At 36.6% G+C, this 18902-nt stretch overlaps 1 protein-coding gene across 3 annotated transcripts in view; it reads right to left on the bottom strand.

Moving 5' to 3' along the window:
* Positions 1 to 2792: 2792 nt before the first annotated feature.
* The window catches only part of TUSC3 (tumor suppressor candidate 3), a 250951-nt gene continuing 234841 nt past the window's right edge, over positions 2793 to 18902 (bottom strand). Inside the window, exons 9-11 of one of the 3 annotated variants that reach the window (XM_077772707.1) lie at positions 16412 to 16502; positions 11976 to 12036; positions 2793 to 5536 (exon numbers count right to left, since the gene is read on the bottom strand). In XM_077772707.1, the coding sequence (XP_077628833.1) occupies positions 12024 to 12036; positions 16412 to 16502 (104 nt within the window). In that variant the 3' untranslated portion in view covers positions 2793 to 5536; positions 11976 to 12023. Of the gene's footprint in view, positions 5537 to 11975; positions 12037 to 12077; positions 12248 to 16411; positions 16503 to 18902 lie in introns of those variants that run through there. The other 2 variants (XM_077772704.1, XM_077772697.1) reach the window with 2 other exon arrangements.

An 18902-nucleotide genomic window follows, 5' to 3' on the forward strand; every position in this document is an offset into this window, starting at 1 on the left:
TCCTTTTGACAAATCTTTCCTTTTAGTTGGAATGCTAAATGCATTTAAATTTAAAGAAATTACTCATAAGGACTTCTATCATTCTAGAACTTGTTTTCTGTAGGTTACTCAATTCTTCCTTTATTATCTTGTGGTTTATATTAATTTATAACAATCTAGTTGGAATTAAGAGCAGCTTACATTAGATAGTGTGTAAGAACCACCCCTATACCATTCTATCCATTTGCTTTTATGATGTTATTGCCAAATTACATCTTATGCCTGTTGGGCCGGCTGAGAGGTGGGGCAGAGACACCACAGAATGGCTGACCTTCCCGCCACTACATCGGTGACCGTTACTACATTGGCGGGAAACAGAAATTTAAACCTTCCAATCCTGGACTTTCCAGTCAAGAGACTGCCCGTTATCCGAACCCCCACTAACAATCTATAAAACCCCACCACCACCCAACCAGGCCGTGACTTCCCTGACTCCCTTTCTTGAGTCACGGAACCTCGCCCGAGGGTGCATACAATAAAACTCCTTCTGCGGAGCCTTTTGCCTTGGAGTCTTTTTTCACTCAAAAACCTTACAATGCCGTGTCTGATTTGTGTGTTCTCTGGAGTCCCTCTACTGACTTTTTCAACTCACAAAGGTTTTTCAGCTCTAGAATTTCTTTTTTTTTAAATATTTTTATTTATTTCTAGGAGAGAGAGAGAGACAGCGTGAGCAGGGGAGGGTCAGAGAGAGAGGGAGACACAGACTCTGAAACAGGCTCCAGGCTCTGAGCTGGCAGTCAGCACAGAGCCCGATGCGGGGCCCGAACCCACGAACCGCGAGATCATGACCCAAGTGAAAGTCGGACGCTTAACCGACTAAGCCACCCAGGCGCCCCCAGCTCTAGAATTTCTATTTGACTCCATTTATAATTTCTACTTCTTCATTGAAATTCTCTATTTGGTGATACCTCGTTCACCTGGTTTCCTTTAGTTCCTTAGTCTATGGTTTCTTTTAGCTCTTTGAGTACATTAAAGACCATTAAAGTCTTTAGGAAGTTGAATTTCCGCTTTAAGGATCATGTCTGTTAACTTCTTTTCATGTGCCTAGGCTATACTTTGTACTTTCCTTGTATGTTTTCCACACTGGTCATTCTAAATATTTTAATGTAGCAACTCTAGAAATTGGATTCTGCTCCCTCTCCAGAACTAGTTTTTGTTGCTTGCTGTAAGTTTTGTAGTTATTTAGTGAATTTTCAAAACTGTTTCTGTAAAAATTATGTTCTCTGTCAGATGTGGTCTATAGGGTTTGTATTTCATTGATTTAGTGATCAGCTAAGGGTTTGACACAGGTGTCCTTAAGTGCTTCTGTCGAGGCACAGAAGAAACAAAAGAAACTAGTCCCTGGGCTCTTGCAGACTTTTGGGGCGCCTCTTCAGCACTGATCCAGGGAGTTGACAACTCTGCCCTAGCCTTCCCGTCTTGCTTGGGCTGGGTGTGAACATCAGCAAGAGGTGGAAGCTTAGGGTCTTCTCGGCTCTTTTCTGAGGATGCGTCCCGGTCTAGGTTTTGGCCTGTGGCAGCTTTTCAAAGCCTCATTTCCCAAAGTACTTCACTCTCCACCTCTCGTTTCAATGCCGTGTCAACTGGCTGTCTCAACAGTTAACTTCTGCCTAAGGCAGGAGCATGTTCACTTCCTTTTCAGTGTTTCAAAGAAACTCTTAGTAGCCACTTTTCCACCCTGAGGAATTGGAGTTGGGCGAAACAAAGACAAAACCCCTTGCCTAAATTCTCTCAGGTCAGAGCACTATTCCTTGGGCGCAGGAGCATCCTGCCTCCTCTACAATCAGGTACACAGGGTGCCATTTTCAAGACCACTGCTGGGAGACTAAGATACAATGCCATTAAAGCATCCATCTGCATTTCAGTCATATTTTAATTCGTATGGTTGCTGTAAACCCTTCACTATCTTCCAAACTTCGAATAATATTGAGACACTGCCCATTTTCCTAGTGCTTCCGTGGAGTGCAGGAGTCCTTAAGAGTTCTTCATTTTGCCATTTTCATTGCCTATATGTATGCTTAATTTTTACCCATACCAACATGTGATGTGATTCTTCTATTATAGTCCGAATGTGTGATGCTTTATTAAAGCTTTGTATATACTTGAGACTGTTATATATAAAAACATAGCACATCTATTTCAGACATAGGTAGATTAAGCGAGGAGTATGGAAAGATTCATAAGTGACATGTGGTCACAAATTCAAGGAATTTAGAGGCTAACATGAACTTATTTGTACCATTTGAGTGTGACTACTATGTTCATCTTTTCCCACTACTAGAAAAATTCTATTAGATAAACTATTGGTTTGACCCAGCACGGCTTCTTGCTAAAATATGAAAAACCTCTTGTTTTAAAATTTTAAACTCAATGGTTAGTGGGCTCTGAGAACACCGTCTCCAAAAGTCCACTCAGATGTTTTGTTCCCAGATGCTCTAGTTAATGTTACCAGTGTTTGTCTTTGTTACCGGTACTTCTTAAAACACCAAGTTTACTCTCTGATCTCAAAATAATATGCATTGTTTAGAAATACCTACTCCCTTTATTTATCGCTCGGGAGGTTTTCTCTCAATAGCAAGAAAGGGAATACTTGTCAAGCTCTCTGGTTACAAGATCTAATCTCCCTAAATCACCATGCTTGCTGGATTGTTAACTGACAGGGGCTATTACTTTATACACAAAAGAAAATTACAGTATACACAACACACTCATGGGGTTACTCATGTGAATATCTGATGCAAGGAACAGTCAGCTGAGCAAAATGCAACATTTTATTCATCGGATGTTTGTTAGAAATTAAACTCCTTTAGATGGAACTTTATGTTAAGGTTTTTTTCTTCTAAGTAGGAAAACAATTCTTTTTACTCTAACTGGAGACCATTAAACACATAATCAGATTTTAAGGGAGTCTTCAATACAGAAAATCGGATTGAAATGTGACACTGGAAGATAAAGCATAGCAGATACAAATTAATTTTCAATGTGAATGGTTTGGCAAAGGTAAAGGTAGCCTTTATTACATGTGTGATTTTACACATGCAAATTTCTGAAAGCAAACAACATTTGAACCACTCTTCATAATTTTTGCCTGTAGCACTTTGCAGTAACAACTTGTCTTGAGGCAGTTTATTTCTCTCTAGAATCACTTCCCTAATGCAGCAATAGTCTAGAAAAGCAACAGCTTTCTAAGCTATAAAATGCTAAAAAAATTGTTTTCATAGTTGGCATAAAATTAATGTTGAGAGGAAATGACATAATATAGGCTAGCAGACTTTTACTAATCTGTAATAGGGAAGTTCTCCTTACCTTGGCCATTGTCGGACTCTGATCATGACTGAACACTATATTTAGCTTTATAGAGAGACTAGATGTATGTTGTTTAATAAGAACTGAGCCTTAAGGGAACAAGTGTAATTATAATAAAGGTATGTTTACATGTAAAACCTGGTCCCAAACTTCAATTCTATGCCTGTTCTGACTGAAACTTAGAAACTATAAAAATACTCAATGGATTTAGATTTAGACGTCAAGTGCTACCTGGGATAGGTATTAAACAAATGAGCTTGATCACCTAATGCTTTTCCATAAATGCCATTCCAGTGCTAAATGTATCAATCTTTGAACAGGAACTAGGGGACTTAATGTGCTTTTTAATAACAGATTTGGGAATATGTGGTAAGGTGAATATAGTTTTGAATTGCCATGCAACTTCCACTGAATATCATGTTTTGACAAGATAGCTTACTGCTAGCACACATACTGCCCTAGTTTAGGCTTGATAGGCCCCTACAGGCTTTTATATTTCCCATTCTTTACTGAATTTCATAAAGGTACAAAATAAGTAAATTCAGTGGATGTACACCTGGTCCCTGTTTAAAACTGTGTGCCTGAAACCCATAACCAACAAAGTTCTCCATGGTCTATTATTTAGATCTTAATGAAAATTAGATAACACAATCTTAAAGGAAAAAAAAAAAAGGAAAAAGAAAAAAAGTTTATTGAACTGACTGTGTTTCTAAATTCTTTAGCACCACAGAAGATAAAAATTCAGGTTTGAGAGTTTTAAAGCCTAGTTACAGGCTCTAATTTTCTATTCTTTTTAACTTCCAGCTTCTGGTACTTTTGTAAGTCAGACAAAATTTATATTCCTGTCTTATTTACAGGGTTTTTGTAAAGAAAAAAAAATCTGCAGAAGCACTCTATAAATTAAAAGAGAATATACAAACATAATAATGATTAGGCTCCCATACTTGGCTTTCAAGAAAGCTTTGCTGAGTCACCCACTTACAGGATAACTAATCTCTATCTATCTGGATTCAGGGAATGAAGTTTTAATGGCAAACCTTTCCCATGTAACACATGGGGAAAGTGGCCATAGTGGGTTAGTTTTGCAGTTCTAAGTCTGGATTCCTGAAATTTTTTTAAAATAGTCTAATTTTGATTTTATTTTACACTTTCAAAAGAGACAGAAGGAAGGCAGAGAAAAAGTGTGACCAATTCCCCAAACTTTGGGGCCCAGCAGGTACAAAAACAGACTTTTCTGACGCCAGGCTCATCCACATTGCTGGGAAGTTCCAATGTCTAGGGAAAAGCAGAGAAGACCAGGGAAGGCCATGGCGCCCCACCCCTACACAACGAATTCCCCAGTGAGTCTATCACAGTGCTCTAGCTGAAGGTATATTAAAAACTAAGAAGGGTTTCAACTTAACATCTAAATTTTAAAGCTGTAGTAGCATTTCAGCAACCACTCAGCTCAGAGAACCCCTCCCCAAAGTGAAATGAGAGAAGAACTCCTCCGACATCTGACACCTCTGAAGTCGGAGAGGAATTAATTTCTAGTTCGGGTGTTTTGCTTCCGTCACCTGATGCCTTCAAGCTTGTTGATTTAGTCCTGTTAGCTTGAAAATTTGTATCCTAGAAAAAAAAGCTCCATTTCCCTGCTTAGGGTTCCAGTTGTAGGCACTATTCATCCGACTCCCTCTTTATCTAATTACGATTAATAAGAACAAAACAGTATTTGTACTCACACACATATCTTTTATACTGAAGTGACAAAGAGTAGCGTTTTTCAGTATGTGACATTTTCATGCATACACCTTATCTCTGTACAACCTTAAGGATTCTTTAACATATATTTCATAGTTTCCTCTTACTAACATTGTGGTTTTCCTTACTAATGAGTGAACAGTTCTAACACATGAATTGATAGTTACATTGTCATTTATTTCAGGCCTAAAGCATACACTGACTATAATACGCTTGAAAACACTTGAATGTTTCCCTTGTTCTTTCCAGTGCTAATATGAAATTTAACCATCCACCTCCATAAATAAAATTTACTAGGAAAACTCACATTTAAAAAAACTGCACAAGAATAAGCTAGATACCACAATGTGGAAATGAATTCAAGAATTTAAACTATATCTCAGGAACAACTTATCTTCATGGTAAACATTCACTTTATGCAAATCCCACTTGGCTTCATTTAATTAAAAAGCTGAAAAAGAAAGAAAATTTTATGTTGAAAATAAGGAAACACAATATGCCTTTGAGTCATTCTAAATTAGCACATGTAAATGTATTATAAAATGTCATAATTATAATTAATTCACCTCCTCCTTTTTTATCGGGGCAATTTCTCTGAACTAGTTCTTGGGATGGGGTCACACTTGCAGGAGAACAGGCAGGGGTGGGAGAGAGGCTGATGAGACCTTGAACTAGTGGGGTTTAAGTTTGGGTAAAATCCCCTATTTCTGTGAGCCGCTCTGATTGCTGGTTAGAGTACGGTTACACAGCATCCAAACTGGCAACGTAAGTAACAGGAATAAAAAGTGTGGATGGATTAAAACAAATATTTGAAGTGGGTCATTTCATTGTCCTAAAAATTTCTTGTTTCTCATCAATCCATAATTCACTTACGCAAAATAACTAAACACTTGATCTCTTTTAAATGAAATTTATAACTGAATTATACTGAACAACCAAAAGAATGTACATGTGAATCGTGTCATCAGATTCTGAGGAAACACAAATAGATGCTTGTACATATAGAAATGAAAGCAGACGGTCACTGTTTTAAGTTCCCTAAGCAAAGTTTTAATCTATAGACAGAAACAGAACTTGAAGAATGGTTAAGTCCATTTAAATAACATTTACTAAGTTTGAGATCTGTACCTTTTTCTAACATGTGGCAGGTTTTTATTTTTTTATCTTGACAACACAACTTTGTGGGACAAGCAGAGACAAACCACGTTTAACTAAATATTAAAACAAAAATGAAATCAATGGTTGAAAAGCCACATAGCTGGAAAACCAAGTTTAATACTTGGATGCTTATCATATCCTAGCCATATATTTCTTTGTCTTTCTGAACCTCGGATTCCTCATTAGTGAAAAGAACGTTTGTGTAGATTATCTCCAAAGTTCTTTCTAGTGTTAATATTTTATAAACCCAGGGACACTATGTGCTAAAAGTAAACACAAAATAAAAAACTAAGAAACATTACATAAAATATGTAGTAAATACTTAAAATGTTATATGACATAAATTATAAAGTAAGCATGCTAGGCAAACTAAAATAATTACCCTGTAATTCCTGTATCTGGGGAATTATTAAAGGATAGAAATCATGTGCTAATTAATACATAGATGCAACAAGTCCTTGCTTCTACTTTTCAAAATCGTAAGTCCTGCCTGAGGTGCTGCAAGGCTAACTAGCTCCGTGAGGAAGCATGTCCACAGGAACCGTCCCTGGAGCACTGAGCAGCGGCCACCACTCAGTCCCTACCACGGACGGCCACGGACGCAGTGCACATGGACGTGGCCACTGCAGAGGAGCTCTGGCATTTTCTGTCTTTAATTTTAAGCTTCCCCTAAAAGTTAAAGCTAACTGAAGAAGCAGGGTTAATGATAAAATGAAAACTTGATCATAAAAAATTTAAAACGTAAAGTTGAAAAAGTTATAACTTGAAGGAAACTGAGGATTTGTAGGGTTTTGGTTGTTTTTTAAAAATGGTCTGAACATTTCGAGCTGTGGTGCACTAGAGATCAGCTTTTATCATCGCTGAAAATATTTTGCCAGAAGAGCAAAAACAGTCTTAGGACCCTTGTGATCATCTTATACTTCCTAACTTTTTGGAGCTAGAAAAGTCAAAAAGATTCTGTAATTTTTAGATGTTAAGTTTACAAAATAAAAGGATCTCTGTATCTTCTTAATATTAAAATAAACTAAGAATCCTTAGTCACCACACTATTGGTTCATGCTACGGATTTTTGCCAAACCAAAATACTAGTCTCTTTAAAAAAGCTGTTAAAACAACCTTTTGTTTTTATTTTGCAATGACAAATATATATTTTATCTTGAACTGACACTATTGTTCTACAATGAAGGATAAGTTTAACACAGTTCTTCCCATTCTTTTATATTTAAAATCCTTTTCACAAAAAGAGCTATAAGTTTACAACTGTTTGTTGAAGACCTTGGAAAGATTGAAGCACGTCAAAAGTGTTTGGTTAAAATGTTAGAGAAGGATACACTGTTATTCTCTAGGTAATCATTCAATATTAACATGAATATTAATATTAAACACCTAACATATATTCCAGTATGAATGTTTTATATGGATGTCATCACTCAAGAGATTAGTCCCTCATTCTTATCCATCAGCTTCTGACATGATGTTTTCTTTTCATTCACCTGTCTAGTAATTTTAGTGTATAACAGTTCTCGTATATTTATGTTTCTAATAATGCTTGGATATTATCTTTCCTAATAATGCTTATTGTAAAAAGGTATTAAATAACTTGTGTAACATGAAGACTGTTGAGTATCAAAACCCGAAAATACTCCTTGTATTTGAAATGTATCTTTCGGTGCTATGGCTGGTTTCCTCAGAAAGGGAAGGGAGCAACCGCCTGGTGTGCCCCATCAACTTCTATCTAGCCTCTCCTCCACCCTGTCATGAATGACTCTCCTCACAGTTCACGGTAGTCTGCACACGTGTGACCGCTGACTACCATGACTGGCTTACTCTGAAGTGAATGCATGTGTGGTCAACGAACTCACAGAGCAGTAGAAGATGGAGACTAGGCTAGTGAGCCACACACCGGGAGATTAGAGAGCAGGATCGAACCAGCAAAGTTCTGGCCCAGAAACTCTCCCTTTTTCTAGCTTAAAAGAGTGCCACTATTCCCTTCTAGTCTGTGCAACTTGATTAGTACTTAAAGTACAGCACTGATATGGAGGAGATTGTGTATGCAAAGAAGGGATGGGATGGAAATCTCAAAACACTTCCAGGTCTGGCTCTTTCCTAATTACTCCCTCACACTAGCAAACATTGTATTTACATAAAAATGTAGTCTTTGACTTCCTGAGAACCAAGGTTCCAAAAGTTGGTAGCAGGGCTGTTACCTGAAAATCAAAATAAGTTTTTCTAGAGAAACATTGTTTAAAATGGTAGTTATTTTCTCAAATTTGGGCCAGAATGTCCATCTCAATCAGTATTCTGCAAAGATTTATTGACCATCTATTATATACGAGCATACTGTGTATAGAAGCGTGGTCGTAACACATGTAATGACTACAAGTCATGGCCATTATGTTTCTCTTCCAGAGAGTAAGACCCAGATAAAATTAAGTACAACACAGTGACATACTTGCTATGATGACAAGTCAGAGTGTTAGAGGAATTGAAAAACAAGCAAATAAAGCAAATCTCTGACTTTGAGAATAACTTAAATGAAGGGATAGTAGCTTAGGCTAAAGGAGCCAAAGAGTGACAATAACATTGTGTTATATTCAGTATGGCTAAATGAGGATTCCGTAAACTTTCGGTAAAAGGCCCAGAAAGTGAATACACACTGTGGGCTGTAAGTCTCTGTTGAAACCACTCAACTAAGCTGTTGTAGTGCAAATACAGCCATAGACAATATAGAAACAAATGAATCTGGCTACAGACTGATAAAACTCTTCATGGATACTGGAGTTTGAATTTTAAATAATTTTCACATGTCACAAAATATTCCGCCCCCCGCCCCCAGCCCCATGATTTAAAACTGTAAAAACACTTCCTAGTTTACATGGCACACAAAAATGGGTGGTGGGCCCGATGTGGCCTACAGGCAATAGGTGCTGACTCCTGCACGAAATCACAGGGTAAGCTGAAGGCTGTATGTGTTTTAAGAAGAAACAGAGGACACTAATGGAATCAAACTTGAGAGAATTTAAGGTGATGGATACAACAGAGGTATTATGTTGCTAGTAAAATCAAATGTAGGATACTTAATGACATTAAAAACTATTCCTGATGTATATGAGAGGGATAAAAAGTAGCTTATAAAACATGTATGGTATAATCCTTTCTTAGGTTCAAAAGATACACAAACCAAAAAACTGACATTGATAACCTGGGTGTTGGATTATGAAAAATTTCATTTTTTTTTCATTTTGCTTACGTAGGTCATGTAAAAGAACGTGTAATAAGTTTCCCCCTTTCTTATTATCCATTAATGGATTTTGATGAAGAAGCAACATAATCTGTGTCTATCTTAAAAGAATTCTGTATTACTCTAAATTAAGTGATGGCTTATGGAAGATAATGACTATACATTGGGAGATAAGCTTAGGAGAAAGTCTGAAAAAGACTATCCACATGTATCGAGAGTGCAGTGGTGGGAACAGAAGGTAATGGAGGCCCAGATGACTCCAAGGTATCTCCTAGAACTGTGAGAAGAACATCATCTTAGGGAAAATGGGGAGAAGAGCAGCAAATAGCTTTGGAGCAGAGAGGACATTGCCTTTCTGCCGTGTTGGGGGTGAGGTGGTAATGTGGTATTCACGTCTGGCTCTAGATCTCAGGAGAAAGGCAGTCAAGACTTGACTTGCATGTGGAACTGAGAAATAATAACTGGGAAGGAAAAGGGAAGGTGTAAGAGTATCATGTTATAAAAATCCAAGGTGAAGCATTTCAAAGAGGAGCTGGTCAACTAAAGTGCTAGAATTATCAGGTGGGCTGTAGAACGAGAAGAGACCTCTGGCTTTGCTCACTGGGTGGTCGCTGGAGACCCGGATTAGATGTACAGCATGTTTATTCCTTTTTTCTTCCTGTGAAATACTTAAATAGGCATGAAATAGTGGCTGGCATTTTGTTTTTACTTGCCTTCAGCTGTCTTTTGTTGGTGCTTTTAAAAACCAGCATGTATACAATGCTCTTAAATGAATGAAATCTGTCCAGTTGGGAGCTGGTTAAGTTCTCTGAGCTCTTCCGGTGGACAAAATTTTCTTGTGCGCTGTTCTTACTCCCTACTCTCAAACTAGGTCAGGGAGACCTAATGAATACAAGGCATTCTGTCTTACAGAAATCATTTATGTGTTCAGTCAGCAGTTGCTCAAATTTCATTTTGGTATTGGAAAAAAAAAAAGAAAGAAAAGAAAGGCTTTGCTTCCTTACAGAGCATGGATCATCCACGACTTGACTTTTCACTTCTGTGTGACTGGCCTTGTAGTTCATGGATGTCAGTGATTCCTGTTCTGAGGATTTTATAACCTCTACTCTATACTCTTAGATGTTCTAAGAGGTTGTGAGGGAGAAGTACACCATGGCTGTGAGCTAGGCCTCCTTAACCTGCTTCTTTGCTTCGTAATCGTAAATTACTGAACTCAGAAAAATGTTCAAGTCTGAAGTAAACAATCTAAAAGAAGGCCTAAAGAAATGCAGGACTTTATCTGGAGAAGGGAGAGATCATTGGGTATGGAAACCCTTCTGTATCTACAGTTGCACAGGGCAACAGGTGTCAGGGCTAACTACTGCTAAGGCCACTTCTCTACACATCCTCAACAGAGGGAAACTTAGTGACAGTTTCTATAACATGGTTATTAATAATTAGGCATGACCAGGAATGGGGATACTACGTCTGGGGAAAAAGAATAATAATGCTAGTGTGTGGACTAAGGTTGGGGTGAAGGTGAAGAAGAAAAAGTCTCTTCCATCACAGAAACATCCACGCTCTTCCTGTTTCCACTGGGTGCTGGATGGTGGAGAAAGTTGCACTTTCAGTACAGAACTGACCCTCTAGACCTGCCTTTGTGTGTGTCTGCTCAGACTATGTGTTCTGAGGCTGAAGGGCTTGGAACGTGCAGTACAAAATGTAAGGGACAAAACCATTTTCTACAAAAATTATTTTGGCTTTATATAGAGGTTCCTAGTATCTACTGCTGAAATGACCAAATGTTGATTACAAATCTTAGTATACAGGGGCGTCTGGGTGGCTCGGTCGGTTGAGCGTCTGACTTCAGCTCAGGTCATGATCTTGCAGTTCGTGGGTTCAAGTCCCGTGTTGGGCCCTATGCTGACAGCTCAGAGCCTGGGGCCTGCTTTGGATTCTGTGATTCTGTGTCTCCTTCTCTCTCTGCCTCACCCTGCTCACACTGTCTCTCTCCCTCTCAAAAATAAACATTAAAAAAAATTTTAAAAGAAAATCCTAGTACATATTTAAGAGACTTGTATTTTTTTTTTTTAATCTTGGAAATTAAAGTTGACACTGTTCATTAGTGGAAAAAGAGCTGTGACTACATCTGTCCTTGGCAGAGTTCAATGTATTTCTGTGTTAATAAAACACAGGTAACTAAATGAAGTTACATTTTGTTTGGAATGGAGTCCATATGGACGTATAGGAGTATTTTAAAAATATACTGCTTGTCAAATGGTTAATTCCACGGGTCAGAGTCTACTGCTTGAGATTTGTATCTGAGGGCTTGTCTGTAAAGCCTCTAAGTATAGTAGCCCAAGACTGGAATGTGGGGTCTTGCAGTTAAAAGTTATCTTACATTTGTAAAACAAGAGTTTGCTACAACTTTGTCTTACTCATGAGATAAATATTATGGCCTTTATTTGAAAGATGAGGAAAACTGAGGCTCAGAGAAGATTAAAAGACTTGCCTGAGGTTACAGTTTTAAAGTGCCATGGTCCAAATCATATCTTCTCACTCAGTCCAGATCACTTTCCAATACACCACAATGAAATACAACAATATGGAAAAAATAGTCCTTAAGATTCAATTTCCATTTGCACAGTATTATTACAAGATTTAGCACTGTATTCCTTATATAGACAAGAGAAGGGCCAGATAATGGTGCGTCTTGAGCATTCGAGCTCTTCCCCGAATCCTCTCTAAATTTCTGGTCACTTACGTCATTCTTCAAAGCTGGAACTTGGCAGGAAAAAGACAATCCCAGTGAAATTCTTATCAGTTCTATGCATTGTGGGCTGATCACACCATTTTGATATTATTTTTCTATTTGTACAGCTCAAGGTTCTATTTAATACTTTCTCTACAGATGAAAGATCTACATGTAAGATATAGAAATTAACGTGATACTGCTATACTATATACTCTGGGATTTTTGTGCCCTGCTATGCTTATTCAGTATCATACTTCTCTCAAAATTCATATGAATAGCTCATTTCTAGCTATTTCTGTACTTTCCATTTTTTGTTATTCATTATCTCTCAAAATAGCCAAGGACATCAGGAAATACAAGTATTTTTTTTAAAAATAATAGAAGATGGTTTCCATGTCCTTTATATGCAATTTTAATGAATAACATTTTTATTATTTGATGCCAGCCAGCTAAGAGTCCATCTGAGTTTGCAACAGTATCTTAATAGCTCTGGTTTCTGTAATAATGATCTTCGCACACACCACACATCCTTTAGGTGTGGGGAATACCCTGACAACTCCATGGGGTGTCATGTGATGTGAATTCGATCTTCTGGAGTTGTACAATGAGGCAAACCACTACTCTCTCTTTCACTACGTTTCTATCTTAACAATTTCTGTTGCATTTGGATAAAGAATAAATTATGTTTCTGAGTTCAACATTCAACTAATATGATGAGCACCTACTATGTGCACAGCACTTTGGAGATACAAAAAAAGGTATTTTCCAGGACTTTTCTCTAAAATACCCCACAGTAGTAAAGAATGAAAATACATAAAACAGTTCTGTATGAATACTTAGTGGAAAATAAAGTGAAGTAAAATGCTGAACAAAAACGTAATGAGGTAAAATGATGAAGTTATTGTAAAGGTGAAATAATAGTTATCACAAAGACTACATTTCAGGCTCTATGAACTAATTATATAATTTATCCCCACAAAATTCTGAGGTAGGTGTTATACCAAGTTTACAAATAAAGAAGCTCAACAAAATTAAATATCTTGGCAAAAGATACAGAAATAACATGAGACAAACCTACCAACTGAGCCTGTCTCCAAACCCCATAAAGAAACTAAAACACTATCTTCAAAATGAAGCAAAATAAGACCTAGAACTTAAGTGACTAACTCTAAGTACCAAAGTTAGGAAAGAGAGGATCTCAACTTGAACTCTGCTCTTCTGACTGTAAATATTATTTGTCCATTCTGCTACTGGCTCTAACAAGTTTTATAAACAGGAAGCAAAGTGATAATAGAGAATTTTTTTTTTTTTTTACTAAAGTACAGACATGGATCATAAGTACTTTTATAGAAATTTTTTGATTTTTTGTAGGTCAAAGTGTGTCAGTGGCAAATAATGGGAAATTATTCATTAGTGAGGACTATCATGTATCACTACTAGCTCTTTGCTTTTCTTTGAAGATGGGACAAGCCTAAAGTTAATCTTTATTTAATATACAAAATGAATTCAGTGCTACCACTGGAATAAAATTTCCTTTTTGAACTATGGCTCAGATGGTAATTAGACCAAATTCTTAATAATCTTGATATTTCACTGGTAGTTTCAAGGGACTCAGGAGTCCAATTAAGTTCATCAAAAGGTTCAGGGAAAAATCTGTTCTTCACTCAGCTGAACCATGCAAATATAAAACAGTTACTGAATCTTCAGTGTGAAGAAAATCCTGCTTAGGAAAGGAGATTAAATATAAATGAGTTTGAAATATTTACATCTGAATTAATGATACTAATTAGCATCTAACATTTATTGAGTAATTAATACTATATGGCATTTACCATGGACTCGGCAATGTGTTAAGTAATTTACATGCATTCTCTCATGTAATCCTTCAAAGGTCTTAGGAAGCATGTAAATTTTTCCATTTACAAATGAGAAAACCAGTGTTTAGAGGAGTCCAGTAACTTGTCCAAGGTCACACAGCTAGTTACTGATCAGGAATTTAAATCCAGGAAGTTTGCTTACTGAAACCTCACAAAGAATCTAGGAGGGTTCATGACAGTGTGAAACCTACAGATACTGTGTGTGTGCGTGGGGGGAGGGGAGGGACCTTAAGACTAAAATGTGGGACAGATTGAAGCAAACAGGATAAATATTTCATGTATTTTATCCCCTTCAAAAGTTAGATCAACCAAGATAATAGTGTGAAGTACTGAGAAAATAGCATGAAGACTGTAAAGGTTTAAGGTTCTGTGATGCTTACGATTAAAGTAAAAACAAAAGTAAAACACATAAAAAATAAAACATACAGAAGAAATTAAAGACTGTCGATTAAACAGAATTCAGGGGCGCCTGGGTGACTCAGGTCATTACCTCACGGTTCGTGGGTTCGAGCCCCGCGTCAGGTTCTGTGCTGACAGCTCAGAGCCTGGAGCCTGTCTTCGGATTCTCTGTCTCCCTCTTTCTTTGACCCTCCCCTGCTCACGCTGTCTCTCTCTCCCAAAAATAAATAAAACATTTTAAAAAATAAACAGATTTCAAAATTATGAGGAACTGATAAAAATCCAGAACTATGTCCGGAATTACCTTTAAACTATCAATCAGTGGTATTTTTTGGTAAAAAAAAAAGTTGCAATTCCCAGAAATTTTAATTAAAAGTGAGAACTTGAGCTAAGGTCCCTGGCTAAAGGTGATTTTTAAGTGAGTGTATACTGTCCTGTTCAAATGTGCATTTTCACTAAGGGATAGCTACACAGTTTTATCCACAGTAAAGGTATTATCTAAAGCAGGCAGAAGTGGGAAATTTTTTTATTCTTTTTAAGGGAGAAAGTGTATTTGTCCTTGCAGTTCATCTCAAAGTCAAGGATATGGTCTTGGATGAGAACTCGTTTTTCTTTACTCTTGCAAGCCCCCTTCACTGTATGTCTGCCAGAGATGAGGGCATTAAGTTAGCCCTTGGTCCCCAGGGTTAATAGTAGGGCCTAACTTTCTGTGAAGATGGATATCCACAAATGTCTTTTCAGAAGTACTCAGGACAGCATATGTCTTCTGGAATGTTTTGCAGGTTTTCCTTTCCCTATTATGATGGTGTCCTATATCTATACTCTGATTCCTTACAAACTGCTTTGTAGAGATGAGCAAGTTGATTTTTTTTTAATCAAGTACTACGATGCTTGTGTAACAGATACACGCTTCTGGGAATGGAAGCTGGTTGAGAACGTGGTGCTACGTCATGTTCATAACTGACCAAGATTCTCACACAGAATAATTCAGTTGGGGGGAGATCTCTTTCACTTCTTTGTCAGCATCTTACATTTCTACTCTTCCTAGGATTACTTCTGTCTTTCACTCTTTAATTTATTGCCTCTCTCACTCTTGCTTCTGCTGTCACCTTGACTTTTTCTCTAGTGAAATAGTTGTACAGATGTATATTTTCCCCCTGGACTGTCAGATTTTCAGGCTGTAGCTCAGGATTTGTCCACATCTCTGGCATGTAACCTCTGTAGTCCTTTTAGCAAAACTTGCTCTTGGTGTTTATCATCTGCTTATTGCCATGATCATTCACAGGACAACTGATTAAAATTTCTGAGAAAAAAATAAAAGCGTATTCAAAAGTAAAATGATGAAGTACAAGAAAACAAAACCCCAAGCAGTTTCTACCATGACTAAGGTAACTATAGCATAAATCCATGTGCTGGACTAATAAAGGAGTATCACTTGTCAAATGTAAAACTGCTATCTTTTCGGCTTCATATTGCTTCCCTATACTGTATTTTGTTAGCTCTGATTTTGTTAGCACTGTAAATCTAATGAAGGAAACATGTATCCTACATGAACCTGAGGAAGCCAGAGAGTCTGCATGTGAATGATCAGATGGACAGACAAAACTAGAGAAAGAAATTCTGATGAATTCCACAAAGCTAAACCCATCTCATTATATGTACACACATAATACATATGTAAAAGGTATCTCTAAAATGAAACTATACCCTGCCCGCGAACAGGGCCCATGCCTAGTAACTCCTCTGCAAAGTCTAAGCTGAACACATAGTAGGTGCTCAAAAACTTGCTTAACTGAGTTTCAAGTCACTTGGCAAATGAGTTAGCTATTTTATATTAGCCTTTAAATATGCATTAATCATTGAAATTCTGTTTACTAGTTAAAAACAAAAGCATGCACATTAGTATAATGATATTACCTGTAAGGATAGCCATGGTATTTGGAACGAAATATTGAAAGTAGAAAACTGAAGAAGAAGACCACCAGGCCTAATCCCACTAGGCAAATGACTAGAAAGAGACAGACAATGCTGTTAGTGTCTAGACACATGCAACCCAAATGCATGTTTTTTAAATGCATTCAATTAATATCAGTATACTTACATTTTAATAGTTCATGGCACATACAGGCACAACAAACCAGATAATCCAAAATACAATGTATTCATTATTTTCCACATTCTTCTCAATGAAAATGGACTATTTGGGGTATGAAAACAACAAAAGTGACTGATCTAAGTCTTCTGGTGGTTTTCTTCTCTTATAGAGTTCCTATAAGTACTAAAATGCCCCAGAGGGATCAAAACAAAACAAAATATGTGAAAACCACAAACAAGATTATCAGCCCCTGCATTATAAAGCATTGGCTATATGAGCACAGACATTTTCATTATCAGAATACTAAATAGAATTTTATTCTTCTCAGATGCCATGCAATATCTACAAGGAAATGTCATTTTAGATTACAGACTAGATTACTGCTTCGGTGAAAGCCTATTACTTAGAAATAGTCATCCCAGTGGACACAAAGTTAGGAGTAAAACCTTCAGGAGCAAAGTACTGCGGATTCTGGAAAGCCAAAGCGGGGACATCCCCTCACATTATAGGTCATCGTGTCAAAGAGTGGTTTGTTTTCACAAAGGAAGAGAAGGCCACTATTACAGTACAATGTGCTGTGGTCTAAGTTTTCCCTATCAATTTAAACCAGGCAAGCTGACAACAAGGAAAATACTTCTTTGTTTCTTTTTCTTTTTGTTATGGTTAGGAAGATTTTTACTCTAAAAGAGTAATAAGTATGTGTCATATAGACAATGGAAGTGCATATGCAAATATATTGGGTATTTAAACAAGATTTATTTCTATTAGTAAAATATATGTTCATAAAGTTAAAATACTTATTAAAAATCTAAGCCAACTAAATGCAGATATGTTTAGAATAAAGAAAAACTTAAGTACATTTAAAAAATTGAAACTGATTTAAATCTATGCCATAAGTAAAGAGAAATTGGATTTATCTTTTAAGGAAAATCTAAGCATTTCTTAAGAATCAAACATTTGTATAAAACTTGTATACTTTCATTAGTTTCAGGTAATTCTTAGAAAATACTGAAAAAAAACCCTGAAATAATTACAAAAGAAGAGTAAAGAAATGAAACACACTAAGGAACAGGAAAACAAGGAAAAGTTAGCAGTTCTATATACTTCCATAATGATAAAATACATTTAAAAATATTCTTCCAGCAGGCCTGGGACCATGTTTAATTACAATCCTGGAAATCAAGGAATAGATAAGGTATGATACTGTCAAAAAATGGTCTAGAAATCTGTCAGTTTTCATTCACCTCTACAGGAATGTCATTCAGTTTTGAGTACAAATTGTTGAAAGTCATAAGTGCTTAACAGCATTCAATTGCAGCCTCTGTGATATTTCATTTCAGACAAAGTTCATGCAGTTGAACTTCAAATGAATATTGGCAGACAATAAAGAATCCGGTTGCTGAATATCTCAAAATGAAAAAACACCTGTTTAAAAATGTGTAGACTCTCCAACTATCACCGACACCAGGCACTAGATATAACAGTATTAACGTCCCTGCTTATAATAATGTTACTAACCGGGATTAATTACCTGATGCTCTACTTTATACCTGACCACATTGGGTATTTTTATCAAACACTTCATCCTTCATTTTTTTTTTTTTTTTTTTTAATTTTTAGGAGCTAAATAAAACCCTTTTACTCCCTTTGCCACTTTGGTCATGCTCCATGGGAAATGAAGCTCAAAGCTCATGATCAAGTCAAACAATAAATTTATTTGATTCTGTGCAGTCAAACAAAATAGTGTTACTCAAGTACTTGTATAGAGGGAAGGGAGCCGAACCGAGTGAGTACTAGTGAGGAGGTAGTAATTACTGAATAAACCACTGCAGCCCAGACAAGGTAACATATTCGTAAGAAAATGCTATGACACAATCATTCTGATCTGAGCAATTATAATCACAGTGGTTGTATTATTATGTATCAAAAAGGAATAATTGTAAAATCTATTTCCCATGTCTCTTTCTCTCACATTACACATGAATAAATAATTTGCAGTGTTAGGAGCTGGAGTGATATGTAGAGAAGTATCTACCAAGAGGAAAGTTGGAAGTAGTGATTTTATAAACTCAGTTTCACAGATGTTGTAAGATTAAAAATGTATGTATTTCTTACTATTACCTACTTTAATAATACAGGATATATAATTGACAAACATTATTTGTCAATTCCAAGAGCATCATACTGTTTATTCGCAAGATATATCATAAAATGATATTCTGCACAGTGCTTATGCATTCAAGTCTTTAGGTAGTTTCTTTACAACAGTAAACCATGGGAAAACAAAGTACTGACTAAACTATAAATTACATC

Source organism: Crocuta crocuta, unplaced genomic scaffold (assembly GCF_008692635.1).
Source record: "Crocuta crocuta isolate KB4526 unplaced genomic scaffold, BGI_CrCroc_1.0 scaffold140, whole genome shotgun sequence".
NCBI classification, from domain to species: domain Eukaryota; kingdom Metazoa; phylum Chordata; class Mammalia; order Carnivora; family Hyaenidae; genus Crocuta; species Crocuta crocuta.